Raw genomic sequence first — 22,907 nt, 5'->3', positions numbered from 1 at the left:
TTGAGTTTACTTTAATATAATTTGGTCTCAAAAAATTATAATGTTGGGACAATGATGCTGCGCTGAAATGATTCGAGGAACATTTTGAAGATGTATTTTTGGATACACCCAAATAATTTATGAAGATGTATCTCGGGACCATATTTTGTTCAAAATGGAATGGGTTTCAGAATAACGCATTCTGGTGTGATTTTGAGTGTGTCCGAATATGAATCTTCGAACGCACGAAGAACATTTTTGAATTTTTAAAGTTGTGAAATGCACAAATAAAGATGAAAAGAATATTTTCCAAAAAAATAATATTATTTCTTAACTTGACAAATAAAAAAATAATAATAATTGTAAAGATAAACTACCAAACTAATATAAAGAAAAAAGATGTGCTAATTATATTTTACATTTTCTAAAATATAAAGAAATAAAAATGAGCCAATTATATTTTACATTTTCTAAGATAACATGAGTTAGTTGCAATTCTGTTGTCAACTGAATATCCATCCCACAACTCAGTCAAAAAAGAGTTCTCTTATATCTAAAACTAGGGAAAAAAATATCTATCATGTGATAGGAATAATAAATGAGTAATTTCAAATATATAGAATTATAGTAACAATTTTATTTTTATTTATTTGAATTGTCTTATTTAATTACTATTTTTATGTATTTGTAGTATTTCACTTTTTTTTAATAAAACATCATGTTTTTTAACATATTTTATTTTCAATATGTTAATTTCCTAAATTTATACAAGTTCTCTAAATTAAATTTATTTCTATTTTTTAACCAACAATTAAAAAAATCATATTAAAAAATTGTGTTAAAGAATGAGTATTTTTTGCCTATATGCTTAAAATCTATGCTATTGAGGTTTGAACTGTAAACTGTGATGCTAGTTGGGACAAAAGAGCTCATTTTGGCTAAATCCACGCGAGCAATTGATTGATTCAAAGCTTAAAAGCGCGCGAGCGAGGGTTTCGTTTTGTTCACAATCAAGACTCAACAGTATTCAATTAACCATGAAAGAGCTTTGTAGAAATTTCCAGCGAGGCAGGTTATTCCTCTTCCTCTTCTTCTTCATACTGTGTTCTTCGTGTTCCATTCTTGTAACAAAATCGATTATCAGCTTATGCATACAAATAATCTGAATTGGTGTTTGTTTGTTTGTTGTTTATGTTTCAGTTGTACTTATGGAGAAAGGTGTAGATTTCTTCATCAACAACCAAATCAACAGCAGCGTAAATCTAATGCTTTTGGAGGTCAGACTAATTCATATCAACAACCCAATAAAAACCCTTTTGGATTTGGGTCTGCTGCTGCCTCTGCCCCTAACCAACAGCAGAAGAACAATCCTTTTGGTTTTGGATCACAGAATGCCTCCCAGTCAAATGGGGCCCCCAAATCAAACCAATTCCAGGTTCTTACTCTTTTCATATGCGTGTATTCAATTAGCTTGTTGAGAGTTTATGTCACGAATGCTTACATTCAATTAGCTATCTGTGTTTGGATATACATGTTGGAGAGCTATTTAAGTTGTTAGGACTTGGAGGTGGATATGAATCAAAAAGGGAACAATTGCAATTTGCATAAGCTGTTTTCATAAGTTACCTCAAAGAACTTATTCAAAATAGGCTGTTTTCGGCAATAGTTTCAAGTAGGAGGTATAGGGTTTGATTTGATGCCTAGAAAGTAACATAACCCTTTACTTACTAACATTTGTCTATAAAATAAAGAAGTTATCTTTCCGGCTAGTGAAAAGCCATAAGCTATTGATATGAGCTCATCTAAACACATTGCATAAATGCGTTTGTCATTAGATAAGCTTAAATAAACAATTTCAAATGTCCCTTGGTATAGACATTATTCCGTATTGGAAAAAAAATGGATGGTAGGTTGAAGCCTTCGATGATCAGAGAGATAGCGGTATTTGCAAGGTTAACACCCTAACGCTCAAGTCAGTGTTTGAAAGAGGTGGAACTATGCAAGTGTGTAATGAGAGTAATACCTGACCGTGACTCAGGGCCACACTTATAGAGGAGACGGTTAGAATCGTTCCCGGTTGGCCCAACGTGGATTACAGGAGACAGTTCGAACCATACTCTTGTGTGATGTCTCAAAGTGAAGGGACAATTGTTCGTCATATGTTGTGCACTTCAGTTGTATTGGACCGGTCTTATTGAGCCTTTGGCCAGCCTAACACATTGTGACGTGTTTCTTTTTTAAAATGTTGGCCATTATCATGCATGAATATATCGTTGATACTCTTTAATATTTAAGGAGTACCTTTTATGACATTCTCATTGTTATCTTTGGTTTCACCTTCCTTGTTAATATAGTTATTTAATTATTTATTTTAGTATTGATGATTTACTTCTGAATCAGCCTTTTGAAAACAAATGGAGTCGAACATCATCCAAACCCCAGAATGGCACTCAACGTCCCTCTGATAACAATTCCCAAACAGTGAATCATAAGTAAGTACTGATCAATCCATTACTCTTACTCATCTCTCATCAAACATAGACATTTTTCTTTATGTTAACATATGGGTGAAAATAATGCCACCTATATGTTGGATATACACCATTTTAACTCAGAATAGAAAACAGGCCTAACCACCTACACTGCATAACATAACACACAGACTCATGGTGCTTAGGGTTTTGCCTTTGATTTGAAGATACAATTATTCCAATATGTTACTTATGCACTACCTTTGTTTCAGCTAAAGTGCACACTGTGTTTTTATGTAAATTGTTAATGAGTGACTAAAATGTGTGTTTCACTGCTTTCTCAATTAAATAAACATGTAAAATTAAAGTTAGTGGTATTATTTTGGTTTTAACCTGGCTATCTGCTTTTGTTATCTGATTATATTTCCTTTTTTGTATTAAATAAGTCTCAGTATGATGATTTTATTTCCACGCCCTCTATCAATGTTTGTGGCCCTTGCCTTCTTTTTTTGTTTTATAAAAGTTTTGCACTTTGCATTGGGTTTACTTCTTCAAGAAAGTTATATATTTCGCTAAAGCTTGGTTGATTTAATTGAAGATGCACAGATCCTGAGGTTTGCAAGCGCCAGATTGCAGAAGATTTTGAGCAAGAGAATCCACTTTGGATACTTACATGCTATGGTCATTGCAAAGGGTAAAATTTTCTATGCACTAAGGGTTTATAAAGATTAATCAAATTTGTTTTGATACTGTATATAATATGTTTCTTAATCATGGAGGAACTCATTGTGCAGTTGTCTACTACCTAATAAAGTCACAAACCATGTAGGCAAAGATCCATATTCCTCAAAACCTGTGAAATCGACTATGTTACAAAAGATGTCAACTATTTTTGCATCTATTATTCAAATCTAACAACCATTAAACCACTAACCATTATACATTTCCTCAAGCTCATATCCTTGAAAACCTTTTCCGAAGTTGCTGTCCAAAAGATGAAAGATGTTTTAATGGGGACCGGTTTCATTTGCATTAGAAAGCCAAGTGATTGGAATTCGCATGGAGTATTCACACACACAGTCTCATTTTTTATTCAAACTCTAGCAATCTTTAGTGAAGCCTCCTTTAGTACTTACGAGTTATGCCACTGCCCAGTCAGTTAACTGTTTGGAATACAACAAAAATAACCAAGCCTTATCCCATTAAGTGGAGTCGGCTATATGGATCAAATTCCGCCATAATGTTCTATTAAGACCATGTTTGGAAGGAGTAAAAACATCATCTCAAGGAATTCTGTGTACCAAATTCTATACCGAAAAAGAGATCGTAATCTACTTTCCACTCTTGAAAGAGAAATCACTTTAAATAATCTTAGCCAATCACTAATAATAAAGCTAAGTATCGTGATTGATTTTGACTCTTTTTTATCCAGTGCTCCTTGTGACATTATTGGAGATATTAGCTATGAAGAATTACGGGCATCGGCTTACGAGGATGCTAAGAATGGGATGAGTTTGCCATTAATTGTAAGAAATTTGATCTAATGTACCTACATTTTCGTTGTGATACTAATAGATTGTATTGCTTTGTTGCAATTTTTTATTCCCTTTTTGTATTTCCACCCCCCTCTGGTAGATACCTTATTCCCTATCTATACATGTAATTTATTTTTCTTTAATTTTTTTTTTTCTATTGAAGAAAAGCCTCTTTTTCGATTTTTTATACTAACCTTTGGAACTACAAGGTAATTGTTACGTTCCTGCAATTGTCTTCTCTGGTGTAACTTTAAACTATGTTGTTACAGGTTGAAAAAGAGAGAAACATACTAAAATCAAAGTTGGTTGAGTTTGACAAACTACTTTCTGAACCCTACAAAATGCCTCTGAATTCTTCTCTTGACATTCAAAAGTACCAATCTAATGGAGGCAATGTAAATGCATTTTCACAAGCTACTCAAAATAATAGTCCTTTATCAGTCTCAAGCTTTAGCCAACTGGGTGCTTCACTGAACACTGGTTTTGAAAGGTAACACCGACATGATTTGGAACATTATCTACATTTTCAATTGTGTGTAGTCAAAAAAATGGCCTGAATCAAGAAATATCCAAATTTTAGCTAACAGGGAATGCAAAGAGCTTCTTAAGTGGTATATGGTTTGATAAGATATTGACGAGGCTCAATGTTTTCTGACCTAGTTTCTTCAGTTGGCTACATCACACCTCTACATAATTTCCTTTTTCTAAAACTGCTATCTACTATTTGTTTTTGTTTGGAATCATGGCGTGATTCTCAGGAAGAGAGTCGTGAAAGACATGAATCTTTCTATTATTATGGCTTAAGGTTTTAGTTACGGAAATTTTAATACAGACTAGTTGAATATCCTTACAAGTTCTGTAGAATGGCCTAGGTCATGAGAGTTTGGTGCCTGACATACCTCTACTGGGTTATGATGGGTTTTTTTTTGTTTTGTTTGGCATTGAAGGATTAAAAAAACAGTTTATGATATAATGGATAGGATGCAAGTCTCCAATCGTTCTTTTATTTTATATTCTCGTGATTTTTATTTGTATGTCTGCTCTTGGTATATATATGATAATCTGTGTGTAACTTATTAGGCCCTCTGCACCACTAGTGACCCCTCCAGCGCAGCCTAATTCCTTTGGAAGTGGAGGTATTTGTTTCGCAAAACGTCTATAACTAGTACTATGACTACATTTATCTTCTATTTTCCCTGTTTGACCATCGATGCTGTGATGAATTGCAGGAAACCTTTTCACATCCAACACAGGAAACCTATTCGGCAGTGTAATCTCGGGTGCTCAAAACAACACAGGAAACTCTTTCACATCCAACACAGGAAACCAATTCGGCAGTGGAATCTCAGGTGCTCAAAACAACACAGGAAACGCTTTCACGTCTAACACAGGAAACATATTTGGCAGTGGAGTCTCAGGTGCTCAAAACAACAACCCCTTTTCTACTCCAGCGACAATGTTTCCAGGATCAACTTCTCAATTCCAACAACCATCTATTGCGTTCAATAACACTAGCTCCGCCACAATGCTTCAGACAGCATCATCAGATGTTCAGTTGTAAGTCACTCACTGATCACATTAGCTTAAAACTCTGCAAAAGTAGTTGTGACAATTTAATCAAATTCCAACTTCATTCATTACTCAACCAAAAATAGTACTACTACTACTACATAGATCTCATAACCCAGCCCCTTGATCTTTAGGCTATGTTTGGGAGTTTGGAGGGGAGGGGAGGGGAAGGCTTCCAAAAATGAAATTTTAAAAAAATATAGGAAATTATTTGACATTTTTTAAAAAAATGATTTTGTTTAGAATGATAAAAGAGTCATTATAATTAATAAATTTTTAATTTTCATAATACTATAACAACCTAAAAGATATTTGGAAAATTTATGTAAGCCCTTCAAAACCCTCCAAAACCCTTCTACAATACAATTTTTGAGTTCCTCCATTTTATGGGGTTTTTGATGTTATGAATAAACTCAAACCCTCCAAAACCCTCCTACCCAAAATCTTTTTAGCCTTTTCACCCAATTCTTCCTATTTTTCAAAGCCCTCCCCTCCCTTCCCCTCCAAACTCCCAAACATAGCCTTAGTGTTTTCAGCCTATTGCATCTTAAAATTAGTTATGCACTTTCAATTTGAGAAAATTTCTCGACACTCTTCTGTAATTCATTTTGTATCAACTCATAATTGATACTCTTTATTCAATTAATATGGCAAGTTCATTCTAATTTCCCTATAAATTAGAAGACCCAATTGCACCAGTTGTGAATGTTATAATCTGGACATAATTGGATCCATAGTTCAGTGATAAAATCATTTTTGTATAGCCATATGCCACTGTTTATAGATTAGGAAGATTTCAACATTGGTAGTGATGCTTAAAGCAGATTAGTCTTTTGTTTCCTTTAATTATTTCAGCAGAGGCTTCAACTTTTGTTCGTATAAGAACCTTTTTGAAAACTACACCTTTATTACTGCACTAACTTTCCGAGGTTATCTTTATAGAACTTTTAATCCAGCTTCATGTGCAAGTTACAAATACTTCTGCTTGAATCTTATGGTCATCTATTCTTGCAGAAATACGTCCCAAGTGGAGAATGCGTCTGTAGATGACAGTATCTGGTTAAAAGAGAAATGGAATCCTGGAGAGGTAATAGTCTTTCATGTGCTAAATACACAACTCTTCATCTTGGAGCACTGAAATTTTGCAGATACAAGCTTACTAATGTTCAAATGTTTGGGATATTTTCCTAAGTGGTTTGTGAGATTAATCCTAACATTTTTATTTGTTTCATATATCTTTTAATTTGACAGATTCCTGAAGAAGCTCCTCCAGACAGATTCATTCGGTAGAGATCTGTGTACTGCCATGTGATACAGAGCAATTTTGTTGTGATCGCATCTGACATTTTCCAGCTCAAATTTACCAAATTTGTTCTAATTATGATTTGTACATATCTCTAGTTTCTAAAAATGATCGTTGGATGAAAATTGTGTTGACATGATCACACATGATGTCAAGCCATCACACTTTCTGCCAGTTTATTAGTGTTTCTAAAGGTGAAATACACCATTCAGGTGTTAAGAATTATGGGCTGTTTACTGGGTTTCATCTTTTAATATACATACAAGTCAAACATGACACTTCAAACATGACACTTCCTTTTCCCATTAGAGACATTCTTGAGTTATTTTTCAATCTAATAGTACAACTGAAACTTTCATCTAGTTCTACAAACCGCCTTTTATTTTCTGTCATGTGATTTGAGCAACCAGAATTGAGAAATCATATGTGTCTTTAATATCTTGAACTTTGGCATGAGCCATTAGGAGTAACTCCTCTTCCTCGTCAAACTCAACATAGTTTGCTTCCTTATATAGACTTGGACATTCAAATTGGTAGTGCCCTTGATTTTGATACCGATAACATACAATAGCACTTCTATTTACAAATAGTTTTGTTCTTCCCCGTCACTTTACATAGTTATTACTTCCTCTTTGAAAATGGCTTCTTCCTCTCCCACGTCCATAATGTGTGTCATGCTCAACTTGCAGAACTTGTTCTTCACTATGTTTCTCTCTTACTTTTTGCTCATGAATAAGTAGAAAACTTTGCAACTCATCGACAATTAGAAGATCAGTGTCCTTAGACTCTTCAATTGAGCATACAACAAAGTTGGAGATTTTTGTCAGAGATTTAAGTATCTTTTCAACGATTTTCACTTCGTTCATATTCTCCCCACAATTACTCATGCATTTGTTGTTTTCCAAAATAATCATTCACTGATTCACGTTTCACCCTAGTTCTTTCATGGTACTTGACTTTCACGAATTTCCACAATTTTTGACTGTTTCTTTTGGGTAATCATTTTGAAGATGGATCTGTTAATTTCCTGAAATAGATAGTTCTTTGCTTTTAGATCTTTGAGTTTTTCTTCATTCATGTTTTTTGATGTGTTGCACTTATGTGTTCATTCTCCTATGGTTATTTAATTTCAAATTCAGTCACACTTTAGTACTCCTTTGTTCAAAGTAGATTCTCCAAGATCAAACTCCAATGATCATAGTCTTCATCAAACTTAGACGCACTTGGTACGGTGAAATTGCTTGATTCAACCATTTTACTTCTTTCACTCACTCTAGTGTTTTTCCTCTCAAACACTACTCACTAATATCGGGTCATGTGATGGAGCTCTAATACCAAATGAAGAATTAATAATGATAACTTTAACAATATTAATCAAGTGTGATTACTTCTTATTCTTACTAAATGAAAATATGATGGCATTATGCAAGCCTTACAAATTAAATAGAAACATCAGAGAATAATAAAAAATAACAAACTATAATAACTCACAACAGTTATTCAACTTTCCTAAAGAATAGCTTATTAAACTTAACTAAATTAACATTTCTATTTATAAAAAAGACTAAATCTTAGTAAATATACCAACCCAAATCTTAGTAAATATACCAACCCAAATGCCCACCATTTAAGTACTTCATTACAATATAGAATAATTAATTTATTGGTACTGTAAAATGATTTATAATTTGATAATTCTTTTAAAGTGGCATATTAAAAAACAAAGAAAATATGTTACAAGAAGTCAATCTCTTAAACAAATTTGAGAGACCTCAAGAGATTAATATCTTCACTTGTGTGTATGGATGCTTCAGTTTTCACCAAATATATTAAAATATTAGAGAAAAGAAAGAACAGACTTTTTGCAGTGATAGTGACAGACACTTTTTAACAAGAAAAAACTTTCCAAAACTATAATCAAAAGAAAAAAATACCTTTCCCTTACATAATTTTCATTAACATGTAATTCACTTCAGATCAAGTATAGATATTTAGATAGAAAATACTAACGTGCCTAATAATAATAATATTGTGGGATGAAGAATGGTCAGAAATCTAAATAATTTAATTGTCATCATAGCTATAGCTATCTTTTTACAATGAAAGTATTTACATGACTTTTGAAATAAATCAAAGGAATAAATTCCTTCTTTCATCTTATGAAAGAATGTTGGAACTCAATGTAAGTTTACAATCTAATTAAACACTGGAAATATGATCAGTACCAACATCAGATCGAACAGACGATGTATCAAGTTGAAATGCAAAAGATTCAGCCAATTTAACTGCATCTGAAATTCGTAGCCTCGTTCCCTGCTGTGCAACAACAGTGGACGCAACCTTAGCTGCTATTGTACCGATACTCCTCAAATCTGACATGCCTCGTAAAACACCATACAGAATGCCAGATGCATATGCATCACCAGCACCACAGGTATCCACTGGAACACATGGAGAGGGAGGGATGTATACGGCTTCACCTTTTACACCTATGTAAGAGCCTCTGATACCGTCCGTAACGGATACTAGAGGGACAAACTGACTTAGATACCTTGTAACAGAAACAGTGCTCTCCTTTGCATCAAAATTACAAAGAGCTCTCGCCTCATCAACGTTTGCGAAGATTAAATCTGCATAATTGCCTATGATCTCCCTGTTGAATGAACAAGTGTAAGTTACATACAAATATATATGTTTGTGATCTAAACACCTTCAAATATCATTCATCTTATTATTTTAAATTTTGGGATTGAATCAATGTACTAATACGATGTATAATTTTGACATTAAGTGGAACTGAATGAACTATTATGCGGAAAAACCGAAAGGAGCGTAATAATCTTACCAGAAATGATCAAAATGCCTCTCAATGCAGGAGACATCTGAAGCTGTTACTGCAACCAGAGCACCATTACTCCTAGCTTCCATACATGCTTTTGTTATTGTTTTAATAGTATCGGGAAGTTCAAATAGATAACCTTCAACAACAAGTATGTTGGTCTTAGAAACTGCACTTGCCAAGGAAGTGTCAAAGTTAACGGTTGAAGATGTGCCCTGACAACAGAATACAGAAATATTAGCATTGTTCCCTTCATTAACCATGAAGGTAAATAAAATTTGAAATAAGTGCTAAAAATTTCCTAAATAAAATAGCATACAAGTGAATGAAGACAGGGAGGTATAGGTTCGAGTGAGAATAAAATCAGCAAGGAAGTATTACTTGTTTTAAAGAAGAGGCATAGCAAAATAATCAATTAGTACTATATTATGGGCACACAATGCACTAAAAGTGAAGTTTAATGTTTCCAGGTTGAATAAAAGCATTTCAAGTCTTCCCTTGTATTCCACGAGAATACCACATTTCTTTCACCAAATAAAATATTCTTCATTAGTATGGACTACCCTAATTTATAGTAATAATATTCTTCATTAGTAGCAAGTCCTGTATAACGAACCAAATTGTATATAGCTAGGAATCCTAGGATTGCACAAAAATCAACACTGTCACAATCTTTTCACAATTTGATAATGATTTTGCAGCAATCTTGCACGACTTTGCTACCACGGTTCTGCTTAAGATTTGGATCCTTGGGGGTGAGATCGTAAAATCCTAAGATTTCAAGATATATATAGAGATTTTGACAACCTTGGAAATAAGTGAATATATATAGTAAATAATGCACCCGCTTAATTGCTTAGAGCATACCATTCATGAAATTTGCATGTTAAAAAAGTCTTATACCAGAAAAACTCATGAAACTTTTAAGCAACTCCTATAGTTGATTGATTCAATCCATTAGTTAAACATGTGTATGCATTTCTTCTTAAAAATAGAAGGGTATTATTTAAACTAGAAGGAAAAGGGGAAAAAGAATGAACAAGATATAAATTGTTGTTAATATATCTCCTTAGAAACATCTTGTCACGTACTCCTCAAACCGCAACAAGGAAGTGAAGTGGCAGAAATATATAGTAATAATATTCTTCATTTGTAGTAAATTGAACCTGATATGCAAGCATTGTTCGCTGAGCATCTGGAGTTGTAAGTACTATAACTGTTCCAGTTGTCGCATCCTTGATAGGCACAGACAGAAATTGCACATTTGCTCGGCGTAATTTTTCCCTAAAATTTAAAATAACAAAACTAAATCAGCCACAACTTAATCAACCACATCAATATGATCAAAAAAGTGTGCAATAATGAGAGCAAACCTGTAGAAACCACCCAACAGATCACTCGCAACACTGCCAGCCATTGCCACATTTATAACAGGATCTCGTAGGGAGCGACCTCCAAGCCTTGCCAGGGCAACTAAGGTATTAGAAAGCGATCCACCAGCGGCAGCTTTATAGCTGCAACCATCCATGGCCTGCAAAACTCTACCTCTTTCCTCATGATTTACAAGTCTCCTTGTTCCCTTTTCTAATCCTAAATTCTTCAAGAACTCATCATCCACTGTGCCAGAAAAGTCTACCTAAAAAAATTCCCCAAACAACACACTTATAGATTCATAGCTATTATCAAAATGTATATTGTTTCAATATCTATTTCAACACAATGAGAGTATTCACTATATATCCTACAACATAACAATAATGCTATAGCACTGTTATAATGAGTATTTGAAAATATACCATGGCTTGTCCAAGACCTAAGACATCCCATCTTTCAGGGAAAACACAAGAGCTGATAGATTCCTCTTCTTCATCTTCTTCTTCATCGTCTACTTGATGTTCATTACTAGCCCTAGTCCTAATTTGTTGTTCGTCATCTTCTTCTTCATCGTGGCTCCTTTGACTTATGCTGTCAAATTCATGAGCTCTGCCGAGGCTGGAAAGGGAATGGACTTTGAAGAGACCACGGTGAATGGAAGATGAAGCAGAAACGTGTCTGCGTCTATAGCGGCAAAAACTGAAACGGGCAGTACGAGAATTCGGTAATTGGGGAGGAATCGAATGAGAGGAACAAGAGAGACGAACAAGAGAAAGAGACATAGACATGTTATTGAATGTGATGTTGGTGTGTCTTTGTGTCTGTGAAGAGACACAAAGAAAGAGGAGTTGTGGCTATGGCGAGTAGGGAGGAGGAGGAGGAGATAGTATAATTGATAAAAATTGCAAAGGATAAGGAAGAGGGAGGAAGAAAAAAGATGGGATAAGTAAAGTTACGTATTCACCCTTTCAGCCCGGGTCTTACAAATTCTAGAAACGACATTTGAAGTTATTGACCAGACCAGATCAGACAAGATACGATTAATATTTGAACGGCGTCAACCGGAACACGTCCTATAATCAATTGAGGTTGGATAAATATCATCCACTTTTTCAATGTGTTCCTGTTTAATTTGATTTGAGAGAGATATTCATTATCAAGTGGGTGACATTTAACATGCATCACCAAGTAAATGGTCTATGATATGATGTTTCTAAAAGAGTTAAATATATGTCAAACTCGTATTAGGATAAACTCGTGTTAGGTACACATTTATTATTAATTAAAGAAGTGGATGAATTATTATTAATTATTTATTTTATTAATTAGTGAAAAGGATTTGGAGGGAAATTTTGATGGGAAGAAGTAATAGGATTATAATATAGTATGATATGATTAGAAGAAAGTGATGTGTTATTGAATAAAAATAAGAATGTGACAATAATAAAAACAACAAAGAATAAAGGCACTCTACATACCTTTTGTGATGATTTAAAAAATGTGTACCTAGAAAGAAAAAAAATCACAAATTAACAAACATCAATAAAATTAGAACAAAATAAAAAGACGTAATTGTTACACCCTATTTCTAAACTACTTAATTGAAGAAGTGGATGAATTATTATTAATTATTTATTTTATTAATTAGTGAAAAGGATTTGGAGGGAAATTTTGATGGGAAGAAGTTATAGGATGATAATATAGTATGATATGTGAACTTTTAGTTTCTTTAAAATTTTACTTTAAATAATAGTCATTATAAATTTTTTTCATCGTTAAAATTGGTTTATTCCGTTAGTTTTCACTGACGGAGGTTTACGTGACACGTCACGTTTCATGTCACGTCATTTAATAATAGAAAAACAATTTAAATTGCAAAGGTTTTAAACCTTTATAAATTTATCAGTTTTCTTCATGTTAATCTTACTCCTTCTCTTATTCTTCTTCATACATTCCTCTCACAACCATTTCATCAAACAGTTAGCATGCACTAAAAAATTTCGTTTTTCTAGCATTATTGTTTCCATAATCAACTTTTTTCTTCATCATAACGAATTGGATTATCTTTGAAAGCAACTCTTTAAAATATAATAATTTTTTTCTTAAATTGATGAAAATAAAAATGATAGAATAATAAGTTCTGGACAAATGCTTTTTCTTCCACCAACATCTTTGTTGCATTTAACTTTAGCTTGTAGCATTTAGTTTGACTTGTCTAAACAATACAAACACAATTCTAACAAAAAACCATTACCAAGAGAGCTCTAAACAACGATAGTCATAAATTTGTTGTTGTTATTTAAACAAATTTATGTTATAGGTTTATTGATGATGTTGTTGTAGTTTTGTTAAGATATTAATTTTTTGAGTTGTTGTTTAATATAAGTTGTTGATGTTATTGTTGTTGTTGTTGTTTAGTTGTTCTACTACCCAAAGTTATGAAAATCTATGTGTAGTAGCTTAGTTATTGTTATTGAGTTTATGTTTTTTGTGATTCTTTGTACAATTCTCATCAATTATTTGTTTCACTAACCCTTCTTTAAACATATAACATATTAAATTAATTTTGAAAATAATTATATAAAAAATTATGTTGTATTCGAAACATATGTTACATTGATTAATATTTTCTAGCATTCTGCAACTTATCCTTCATTTCATGTTCTTTTATAGTTAAATCTCTCCAATACTTCTAGTTTTCGTTAAACTTTCTTCCATATTTGTTTATTTTTCAAAACATCAAATTTTATGATTTCAAGAATGATTTAGAAGAAAAGGAAGTGTTGAATAAAGAACTTGGAATATTGAAGATATTTTAACCATTAAAGAACGTGAGATGAATGATGAGTTGCAGAATTCTTGAAAATATTAATCAGTGTAAGTTCTTCTTCAAATATAACACATTTATTCATACAATTATTTTCCTAACCAATTTTGAGAAGGCATATGTTCAGTTAGGGTTTAGTGAGCAATCCATGTAACACCCCCAATTCTATACTAAACAAATAAGGCATATATTTGCATAAATCAGAGTAAAGAAGCATACATCTCACGAGGGCGTTACACACATTTCATAATAGAACAAATATTTTATCTTTAAACATGCAATGGTCATTTCCAAATAACACGGGATTTAAAACAACATGCAAAACGACAGCGGAATAATCATCTCATTGAATAAATGGTAAAATCGGATGATTCCCATACATCATCCACCATGTCTCAACATCTCGGCTCAAGGCCAATCATCAACAAAATAACGTATTCAAATACGAAATACAATATGAGTAAACAATTATCTCATAACAACGAGTTATAAAATATAAAACCCAACTCTCATGTGTTACATATGACCAGAGCACAAGTGACTACTTAGTCACGACACCCTACTAGAGATCTAAATCTCGACGCTAAGACTCCTTCGAAGCACCACTAACCACGAAACCTGCACGTTACCAACAAAGGATAACATTCAAACAGAAGGGTGAGAATTCAACTTCTAAATAGAAAACATAATATGGGAAATGTAGAACACAACAAGAATACATTTCAAGAATTCATCACTCTTCACATAAACATGCATCATATGCAGTTAATCAAGATTCACATATTCATGTCGTACAACTTAGTTCATTCAATTCCACATAATCAAACATGATTTCTAAAACAATGTATATAATCATGTTTCACCAACATGTAGATTCTAAGTACATATCCCTTTTCGACAACATTCACGAAGTAACAATTGTATTCAAACATAATCATATTCTAAATATACAAGTTATCATCACATAATCACATATACATGTTTTTCCAAATATATAGACATGTATAAGATTCACCGATGTATCACAAGTATGAACATATATTACCAAATGCACATATTCATCTCTATCCCATTTTACAAAACATTATAGAATATATTTACATCATTGGAATCATGTCATTAATATCACAAGTATACATGTAGTCACCTCTCTTACCCCATGTATCATCATTAATCAAACATGATTCACATATCCTCACATATATATATATATATATATATATATATATATATATATATATATATATACATATATCATTAGTACATATAAATTCACATCTACATCACATATGTTTCAATCACATATATCACATTCATAACATAACAATTATTCATATCAAATGAATCACAAATACACATATATGCATATCCACCAACATCATTCCACACAATTCATATCACATAAATCACACCAACAACAATATTTCACACCAACATGTGCGACTCAAGTGTGACTCAATGCAAGATATGTGACGCTATGCATGTGGTACCGAATTGTGAACCCAAGGTTTCACCGCTTTCCGATTCAATATCTAGAATCCAAGCCACGCTTCCGATCCGGACAAGACCAAAGCCCACCAAACGTAAACATATAGTTTACCGCTTCCGATTCACTTTAGAATCTAAGCCTCACTTTTGTTTCAAAGCAAACCACCTTTGTTTCAAGGCATCCATGATATGAATGTATGTACAAATACAATGTTAATCAAACCTAAGCAATTAAGATCATCTCTACCATCTTAATATTTAGCATATCCCAATAATTCAACTCTATGAATTATCCACCAATTGTACACAACATTCACAACACACACACCCACACATATAATTACATTTTATTCCCAATTATCATCATAATTAATCAAACAAGCTTCAATCCATTCTATTCTATCATATGGACAATTATTTAAGCTTCAATATGCTTCAAACGGCACCTAAAAAGGAGTTACGGATCAAAAGTTATGACATTTTAAAGTTTGGAAAATTCTGCCTACAGCAGGGTCCGCTCAGCGGCCAGAGTCCCCGCTTAGCGGCTGTGCGATTATGTAGAAAAACTCAGCAACATACAGAACTGCGAAATCACACACCCACCACTCCAAATCACTTCCAAACATCAATAAACATCAAATACAACCAGTATTCATCATTATTGAACAACATACATCATCAAAATCATGTTTAATCATGTAAATCCATAGAAATAGCATAGAAATTAGGGTTCATACATTTCTCATGAAATAGCAAAGAATAAAGAGATTCACACAACACAAACATTACCCAATTATAGATTCTACAAGAACTTGTATTCAAACCCTTACCTCTACTCTTAAATCCACCCTCTTCAAGAAATCTACAATTCCTCTTCTCTTGTTCTTTCTCCTCTCTTCTCTTCTCTTCTTTTCCCCAAATTGTGTTATCTCTAAAACCCTAGTTTTCCTCTTCTTACTATATTTCTCTTAATGGGCTTAGTTATGTTATTACCCACCCATCCAATTATTAATTAGGCCCAATACATAGTATACTACTAATATCCTAATTATATCCTAATTATATCATAAAACACAAGTATGCATATAATTAGATATTTCAATTAATTAGTAATTCCACATAATAATTAAATAAACAAATAATTAATAAAATACACAAATAAGCTAATAAATAAAATATCTAATAAAATCGGGCTGTTACAGTCCACATCAGATTTAATAAACTCAATCGTGTTTTACCTGTCAATTTTATGTCAAAATCGAGGTGAAAGATATTATACCCATTTGTGGAATATCAAAACCGAGGGAAAAAAATGTTTTTGCCATTTAAGAATTTCAAAAAGGAATTCTCTGGGGATCGAACTCATGACCTTTACACATTACCTGTTGGATGTGTTAAAACTGAGAGGTAAAGTGGCGCACTTTTCATGATGTCTTTCTTTACCCCGTCTGTCAAACCAAGATAAGACATCTTTTTCAACTAAGATAAAAGGCGTTTTTTGATATAGTGTTTGCAATACGTTCTCTTGCCTAGCCAATGTGTACGAGGATGTGGAAGTCTTGATGGGATGCCAATACCATTGGGAACTTATGATTTTTAATGTTTTCCTTGTAATAGGAAACATTTCACTTGGAATAACTAACACATGCCTCTACGCTAGTTGATGATGATGCTTTATTTTCCTTAGAACACTTGAGTACTTCGAATAGTTTTTCAAGTAAATCTCGATCATTGGTGGTGCATAGTGGATCATGTGATCCTTAGTGGATGAGTAGTTTATAAAAGGCATTTGAAGCGACATTTCGACCCTTTTCTGCTTCTTTTTTACATTTTTCTTGTGATTTTCATGTTCCAGTATTTGGTAAAGTCCATAGGTTTTATACGTTGGTACTTGACATGCGTGACTGATCGATCCATATAAATCTAACATTTTCCCCTACTATTGCCCCCTTTTCTAGAGTTTCCTGAATAATGGACTTTTGATACCCCTATTTCTTTTTCAAGGGATTTATTTTGTTGTTGGTATTTTTTGCTAGGGGTGATTATGTTTAAACTTGCTTACTTATCATATCTTGTATGTATTTGGTTTTCCTTCATAAAACTTCAAACTTTCAAGATTGCGTTGATTACGACTAGGAAAGCGGACAAAAATATCTCATGTGATTGGGTGGACCGGGAAATATTGGGAACTCTCTTTACTTTCTCCCACGATGATGTCTTAGACCATACTTCAATTGTTGTTGGCCATTTGATCGACTAGGGAGTGTTTCCCCTAGTAGAGATAAAAGGATATACACCTAATATGATTTGTGTGACATTCCCTTTAATGAGTGCTTGTTTTTTCTAATAGACTTTCGTCTCCCCTTTAGTGAATTTGAATTGTGTTATGAACCACTTAATGATCCTTCATTTGTAGTTGCATCCGGTAAATTAGGTGTTTGTCAAGGTTTTTGATATTGGTGTGAGTACAAGGGAGGTAAGTTGATAGTGACATTGTTCTTCCATCTCTTCAAGACTCAAAACAATACATATTATACGCATAGTTCATGCCTAATTTCTATGAGCCAAAACTCCAAATTCTTCAAGACCTACTCCGTCAACATGAAACATTTTAGGACCATTTTTTTTGTTATCCCGCTTACTGAAGAAGCTCACGTAGAGATCTGTAAACTAGGATCTGGGCATCCATTTGTGTGTACAAATTTATTCTGTAAATTCTTGATTGAGAGTCAATTCTTGATAGTGGATGCTAAATTAAAGAATGAGAGAACGACCAATTTTGGTAAGTGACATAAAAATCTCTTTTTTCTTGATTGTTTGCTTGAAATACTCTCATCCACCTCTTTACTTTTCCGTTGTTGGTTGTGCATATGCCATGAAGAGGGAAGAAGAAATGCAACAGATGAGGATGAATCTTCGAACTATCTCCCTTCTAGTGGGTATTCCAAGTACCCCGTCGACCAAGTGTGCTTCTACTTCAGGTACATCGGTTGTTTATATTACTCCCCTACGCTAAAGCAGGAGTTCGAATTACACCTAATTGAACCGTGATAGATGATGCCATGTCTCTACCGCATCCAGAGGCGCACGCAAGGTATGAGTTTCAGTATTGAACTCGAAAAGCTTCAGGTTGAGAGACCACTTGCAAAACTTCCCTAATTGAGATCCATTGGAGAACAAGCTTCAGTTCTGGTAGGGTAGTCTTTTATTTTCTTAGGTCGTCCCGATCTAAGGACAATCAGGGAGTTCTATTCTTCTATCTCTGGTGAAAGATTATTTCCATTTTTCAAATGTTTTCGTAGAAGCTTATTAGAGGGAGTTAGTGAAGCTGGCCTATCACGTTCGTCGAACATCTGCCATCCCGACTTTTTGAGTTACGGGAGGAAAATGATTTCTTACTCGATCATAGTAAAACAAAAAATTACAACTAAACAAAATAAAATTACACAAAAAATTAATTACAATAAAATTAAAATTACAAATTGAAAATAAAAACGAAATAATACAAAAGAAAAAAAAATTGTCTAACAAACAATAATACATAAAGCATCTTCACAAAATGGAAATTAAAGTGAGAAAAAAACAGAACAAAGGGAGAAAACACCCCAATAGATGTTTTTCACATTTTGAGCTTCATCCCAATTCTTCTTACATTCTTCCCAAACCCTACCTCTCACCCAAATTTACCCCAATTCAAATTCAACCATGACTCATCACTAACTCAATCCAAACCCAAATCATGTATCTGAAGAAACCACTCTGGAGTGAAGGAATCGAAACAGATAAACCAGATCCAACTGTATCATCATCAGATCCAAATGCTTCCATGGTGGAGCTCGTGAATTCACTTCATCAACAAAGGGTATATCGGGAAGTAACTCTCGCTCTCACCACCGGTCTCCGAGACGCACGCGCCGAATTCTCGTTCCTCCGTCTCCGTGCTCTCCGCTCCATTCTCAATTTCCTCAATTCCATTGCCGATTCCGATTCTACTATTTACCTCTTTAACCTAACACAATCCATTCCCCAACTTCAAGGTCATTTTTTATTCTTCCGCATTTTCATTATCATTGCTGTTTCAATTTTCAATTGTTTATGGTGGTTTTACTTTGATTACAGTGGTTCCGGTTCTCTTTCAGCACTCGTTAAAGGAAACGGGGAGTGATCACAATTACAGTAAGGTTGTAGGAGATATGAGTCATATATTTGGTGTGGAACCTTTGAAGTTAACTAGTCCGTCTACAGATGATGAAATTGCACTTGCTCTTAGAGTCTTGGAGGGATGTTGTTTGCTTCATCCACATAGTACTACTCTTGCCCATCAACACAATGCTGTTCAGGTTATCTTCATGTTTTTCGTCTATTTATTTACTAGCTTTTGTTGTCACTGATAGGATCACATCATAACAAGTGTAGCATACTGTTGCAAGTAATAGAACAGTTAAGAATCAACTATTGATTGCCAAGATTGAGTATCGCAAAGATTGAGTGTCGATTTCAATCAAAATTGAGCGGGTAACAAGTTTGGTTTGGTGAGATAATTTAGAAAGAAATACACACGGATGATTACCTTATGATGATAAAAACCATAGAGACCAGTTTCAATTGATTTTAACCTTAAGTAGTTTATTAGAAATTGTTATGAGTTTACTTTTTGAGTTGTTAGCGAGTATTTTATCCTATCCTTTAGGTAAGAGAACCTATAAAATTAATTTATTTTAATGCCTAATTAAGAATAAACATTAAGAGCAAGAGTTTTAGAGTGGTTCCTAGCATAAAAGATTATTCCTAGATCAATCAAGCAAGAACTCTTAAACTCTAGCATTCAAGGATTAAACTTCCATTCAATCAATAAATCATAAAACTTCAAAGTGTGGTCAAGTCATCGAAAGCATTAAAAGAAGAGATAAGAAAAAAGACTCATGAAGATCAATTCAAATATCCGAGTTTCAAATCAAATATATAAGATTTTCATCAATATCTTTTTAGCCTCAACGAAGAAGGTTTAGCATGACAGAGAAATAAAACGAGATAGTAAAAAGGAATAATAAGAATTATCCATGGACGATTCATGAAGAAATGACTTTTGTCATGTTTCCAACAAGTAGTCTTTGCTAGGACACATATTTTTAGGTGAAAAAGTGATCAAAAGATCCCCACAAAATATTAAAAAACGTATTTATAGTATAATAAGTCAATTATGAGGCACTTGAACTTGTTGTGAGGCACCTAACACTGGCCAAAACGTGAGAACAAAAGATTTAATGTACAAAAAAAAAAACAATGACAAGAGATATGATATTCTCTCCTCAAAGAACAAAGGCACAGCAAACAATATGGAAAGCCACCAACCAAATTGAACTAGTAATTCCCTCCACTTCCGCTTATGGACGGTCTCATGTTGATTAGTTCTTATATAAGCACATAACATAAACATAAGCTATAATACAACTGATATTGCAACAGTGTCTTTAGGTGTATTCCAATAACTTCATGGGAAAACGCACTGTGGCAGACATTGTAATTCCTACTTATATATTAACCATTCTTTTTATTAGGAAAAAAGCCTGCAATTTCTTTGCACTTTCAGCCATGAGTCCTCCTAATACTACGAATGGAAGTTGAATGCAAAATAAGCCGTAGAAAGAACTCTTTCTCATATCAAATTTAACAGCAAATAAAGAAATTTACCCTTAGATATGAGCACGGCACTCCAATTATATGCAACCCGCTTACAACTGTCTGTAAACTCAAATCAATTTGTTTATGAAAATTTGTTGCTACCTTTCAGGTTTTGTTGAATATACTATCCACCCGTGGAGTTCTTGAGCAAAGTGCATGCTTAGATGCTCTGATCTCATTGATGGTTGATTCATCACCCAATCAAATGGTACCTAACCCTTGCCCTTAGATCATTTACAAATGTGTTTCATTATTCTATCATTCTAGTTTTAACATACGGTTTCTTTTATCATCCATTTATGCTCTAAGTCGAGGTTATCATTTCTTCATTATTTGCGGTTTAGTAAGGAAGAGTTTCTAAATCATTACCAATAAAAGAAAAAAGAGTTTTACCTTTTCTTTGTCTTGGCTTATCTGATATGATTTGCTTAGTGATGTTCCTCTTCTTGATGCTTAGCTGAGAGTTTGTCTATGCTTGTCACTGAAGAACATTTTCTCTTAGTTTACTTCTTGAAATTCATTTCTGTTTTAATAATTACTTCTCAGGATTTTGAGAAATATAATGGTATTACGGAAGTTGCCGACCTTATAAGAGACAAACAAGTAGATGAAAATCTCAGGTACTGCTTCTTGTTACAACTAGTCTCTTTCATCTTAATGCTCATATACTTGTCAGACAGATCTTCAACTCTCTTTTGTAGATAAGTAGTCTATATTTGCTCTCATCATGTCATGTTTTATTTGTCAGTGTCATGTATCATTGATTTAGCTTGGCTTCTCGCATTGTCATGTATCGTTGAATTAGCTTGGCTTCTCTCATTGTCATGTATCATTGAATTAACATGATAATGACATTTTTGTTTGAATTTCATGATTCTTTCCTTATCTTTCATAGTCATGATGCCTGAAGTTTTCTCAGCTATCTTGAGATTCGATATTAAAAGAAATGGCATTTGTCAGGTTAAAGTGTGGAGAGTTTTTGCAGCTGCTCATTGGACATGTCAATGGAAGAGATTCACCACCTCTGGCAACTATACACGAAGACACAAGGCGTCTCTTAGGGGAGACATCAGCCTCCTTGATATGGGCAGCCAGTCAGTTTGGCTCGACGCTGGATCCAGAACAGAGACTAACTGCTCTTCAAATCCAGGCTCGCAGGATCCTTGAATCATTGGACTTGTATTGAATGTTAAAAAATAGTGGCTGCAGTTGTAGGAAGCTAGTAATAGATCAGTGTAATGCATGCATGCATGAAGTGACATTTGAATTTTATGTAAATGAGTGAAGATATAGAGCAATATATGTTAAGGTAGACCAAAATAATGTGTAATAAAGATCAAAAGACGTATTTAATTTAATATGTAAATGAAAAAGACATTGACATCCAAATAAAATTGTAAAAGAGTAAAGCTACTATTTTAGGATGAAATGTCTGCAAGCATTAGGGAATATGATATTAAATGAAGCAATGCAGACTAATGTAAGAATTGAAAAAAAGAAGAGTAATTTCTCATCCCACCCTTGTTAAATGGGGCGCACTTTTGAAAAACCGAAAATGTCCTTGGGTAAATTCTGAGATGTTTCTCTGAGCGTACCAAATAATATTTTTTAGCAAATTTTAGTTTGGAGATGCATCTCCGAACGAACACAAGGATAAATTTGTAAATGCATCTCTGAAGACACCTATTTCATTTAGAAGAATTTGTTTTACCACTCAGTGATATTTTTGGAGATGTATCTACGAAAATGTATCTCCAAAAAGGACCAACGGGAATTTGAGTATATGATCGCCTTGCATGATTATCTTTTTCATTTTTCAAAAACCACACAACACCTCCAT

The 22,907-nt window shown here is 33.5% G+C and overlaps 3 protein-coding genes across 3 annotated transcripts; 2 read left to right on the top strand and 1 right to left on the bottom strand.

Moving 5' to 3' along the window:
* Nucleotides 1–873: 873 nt before the first annotated feature.
* Nucleotides 874–7,750, top strand: LOC131602311 (zinc finger CCCH domain-containing protein 16-like). The gene is made up of 10 exons (XM_058874393.1): nt 874–1,051; nt 1,180–1,414; nt 2,380–2,471; nt 3,049–3,144; nt 3,883–3,976; nt 4,255–4,475; nt 5,066–5,121; nt 5,215–5,542; nt 6,569–6,641; nt 6,806–7,750. Exons 1-10 carry the CDS (start codon nt 1,017–1,019, stop codon nt 6,842–6,844), a joined length of 1,269 nt encoding a protein of 422 aa, XP_058730376.1. The 5' UTR covers nt 874–1,016; the 3' UTR covers nt 6,845–7,750.
* A 1,144-nt stretch (nt 7,751–8,894) lies between these two features.
* LOC131602310 (uncharacterized) lies at nt 8,895–12,073 on the bottom strand. Its single transcript, XM_058874392.1, has 5 exons — nt 11,493–12,073; nt 11,070–11,332; nt 10,863–10,980; nt 9,703–9,911; nt 8,895–9,510 (listed from the first exon to the last, which is right to left on the bottom strand). The coding sequence occupies exons 1-5, from the start codon at nt 11,856–11,858 to the stop codon at nt 9,057–9,059; spliced, it is 1,410 nt and encodes a 469-aa protein (XP_058730375.1). The 5' UTR covers nt 11,859–12,073; the 3' UTR covers nt 8,895–9,056.
* Nucleotides 12,074–18,949: 6,876 nt separating this feature from the next.
* Nucleotides 18,950–22,634, top strand: LOC131602309 (uncharacterized). The gene is made up of 5 exons (XM_058874391.1): nt 18,950–19,422; nt 19,505–19,725; nt 21,177–21,275; nt 21,614–21,687; nt 22,028–22,634. Exons 1-5 carry the CDS (start codon nt 19,125–19,127, stop codon nt 22,251–22,253), a joined length of 918 nt encoding a protein of 305 aa, XP_058730374.1. The 5' UTR covers nt 18,950–19,124; the 3' UTR covers nt 22,254–22,634.
* The last annotated feature ends 273 nt before the right edge of the window (nt 22,635–22,907 follow it).

The sequence above is a fragment of the Vicia villosa genome, linkage group LG5 (assembly GCF_029867415.1).
Source record: "Vicia villosa cultivar HV-30 ecotype Madison, WI linkage group LG5, Vvil1.0, whole genome shotgun sequence".
Taxonomy (NCBI): Eukaryota; Viridiplantae; Streptophyta; class Magnoliopsida; order Fabales; family Fabaceae; genus Vicia; species Vicia villosa.
The sequence above is the reverse complement of the archived record's forward strand: the minus strand, read 5'-3'. Positions and strand labels throughout refer to the sequence as shown.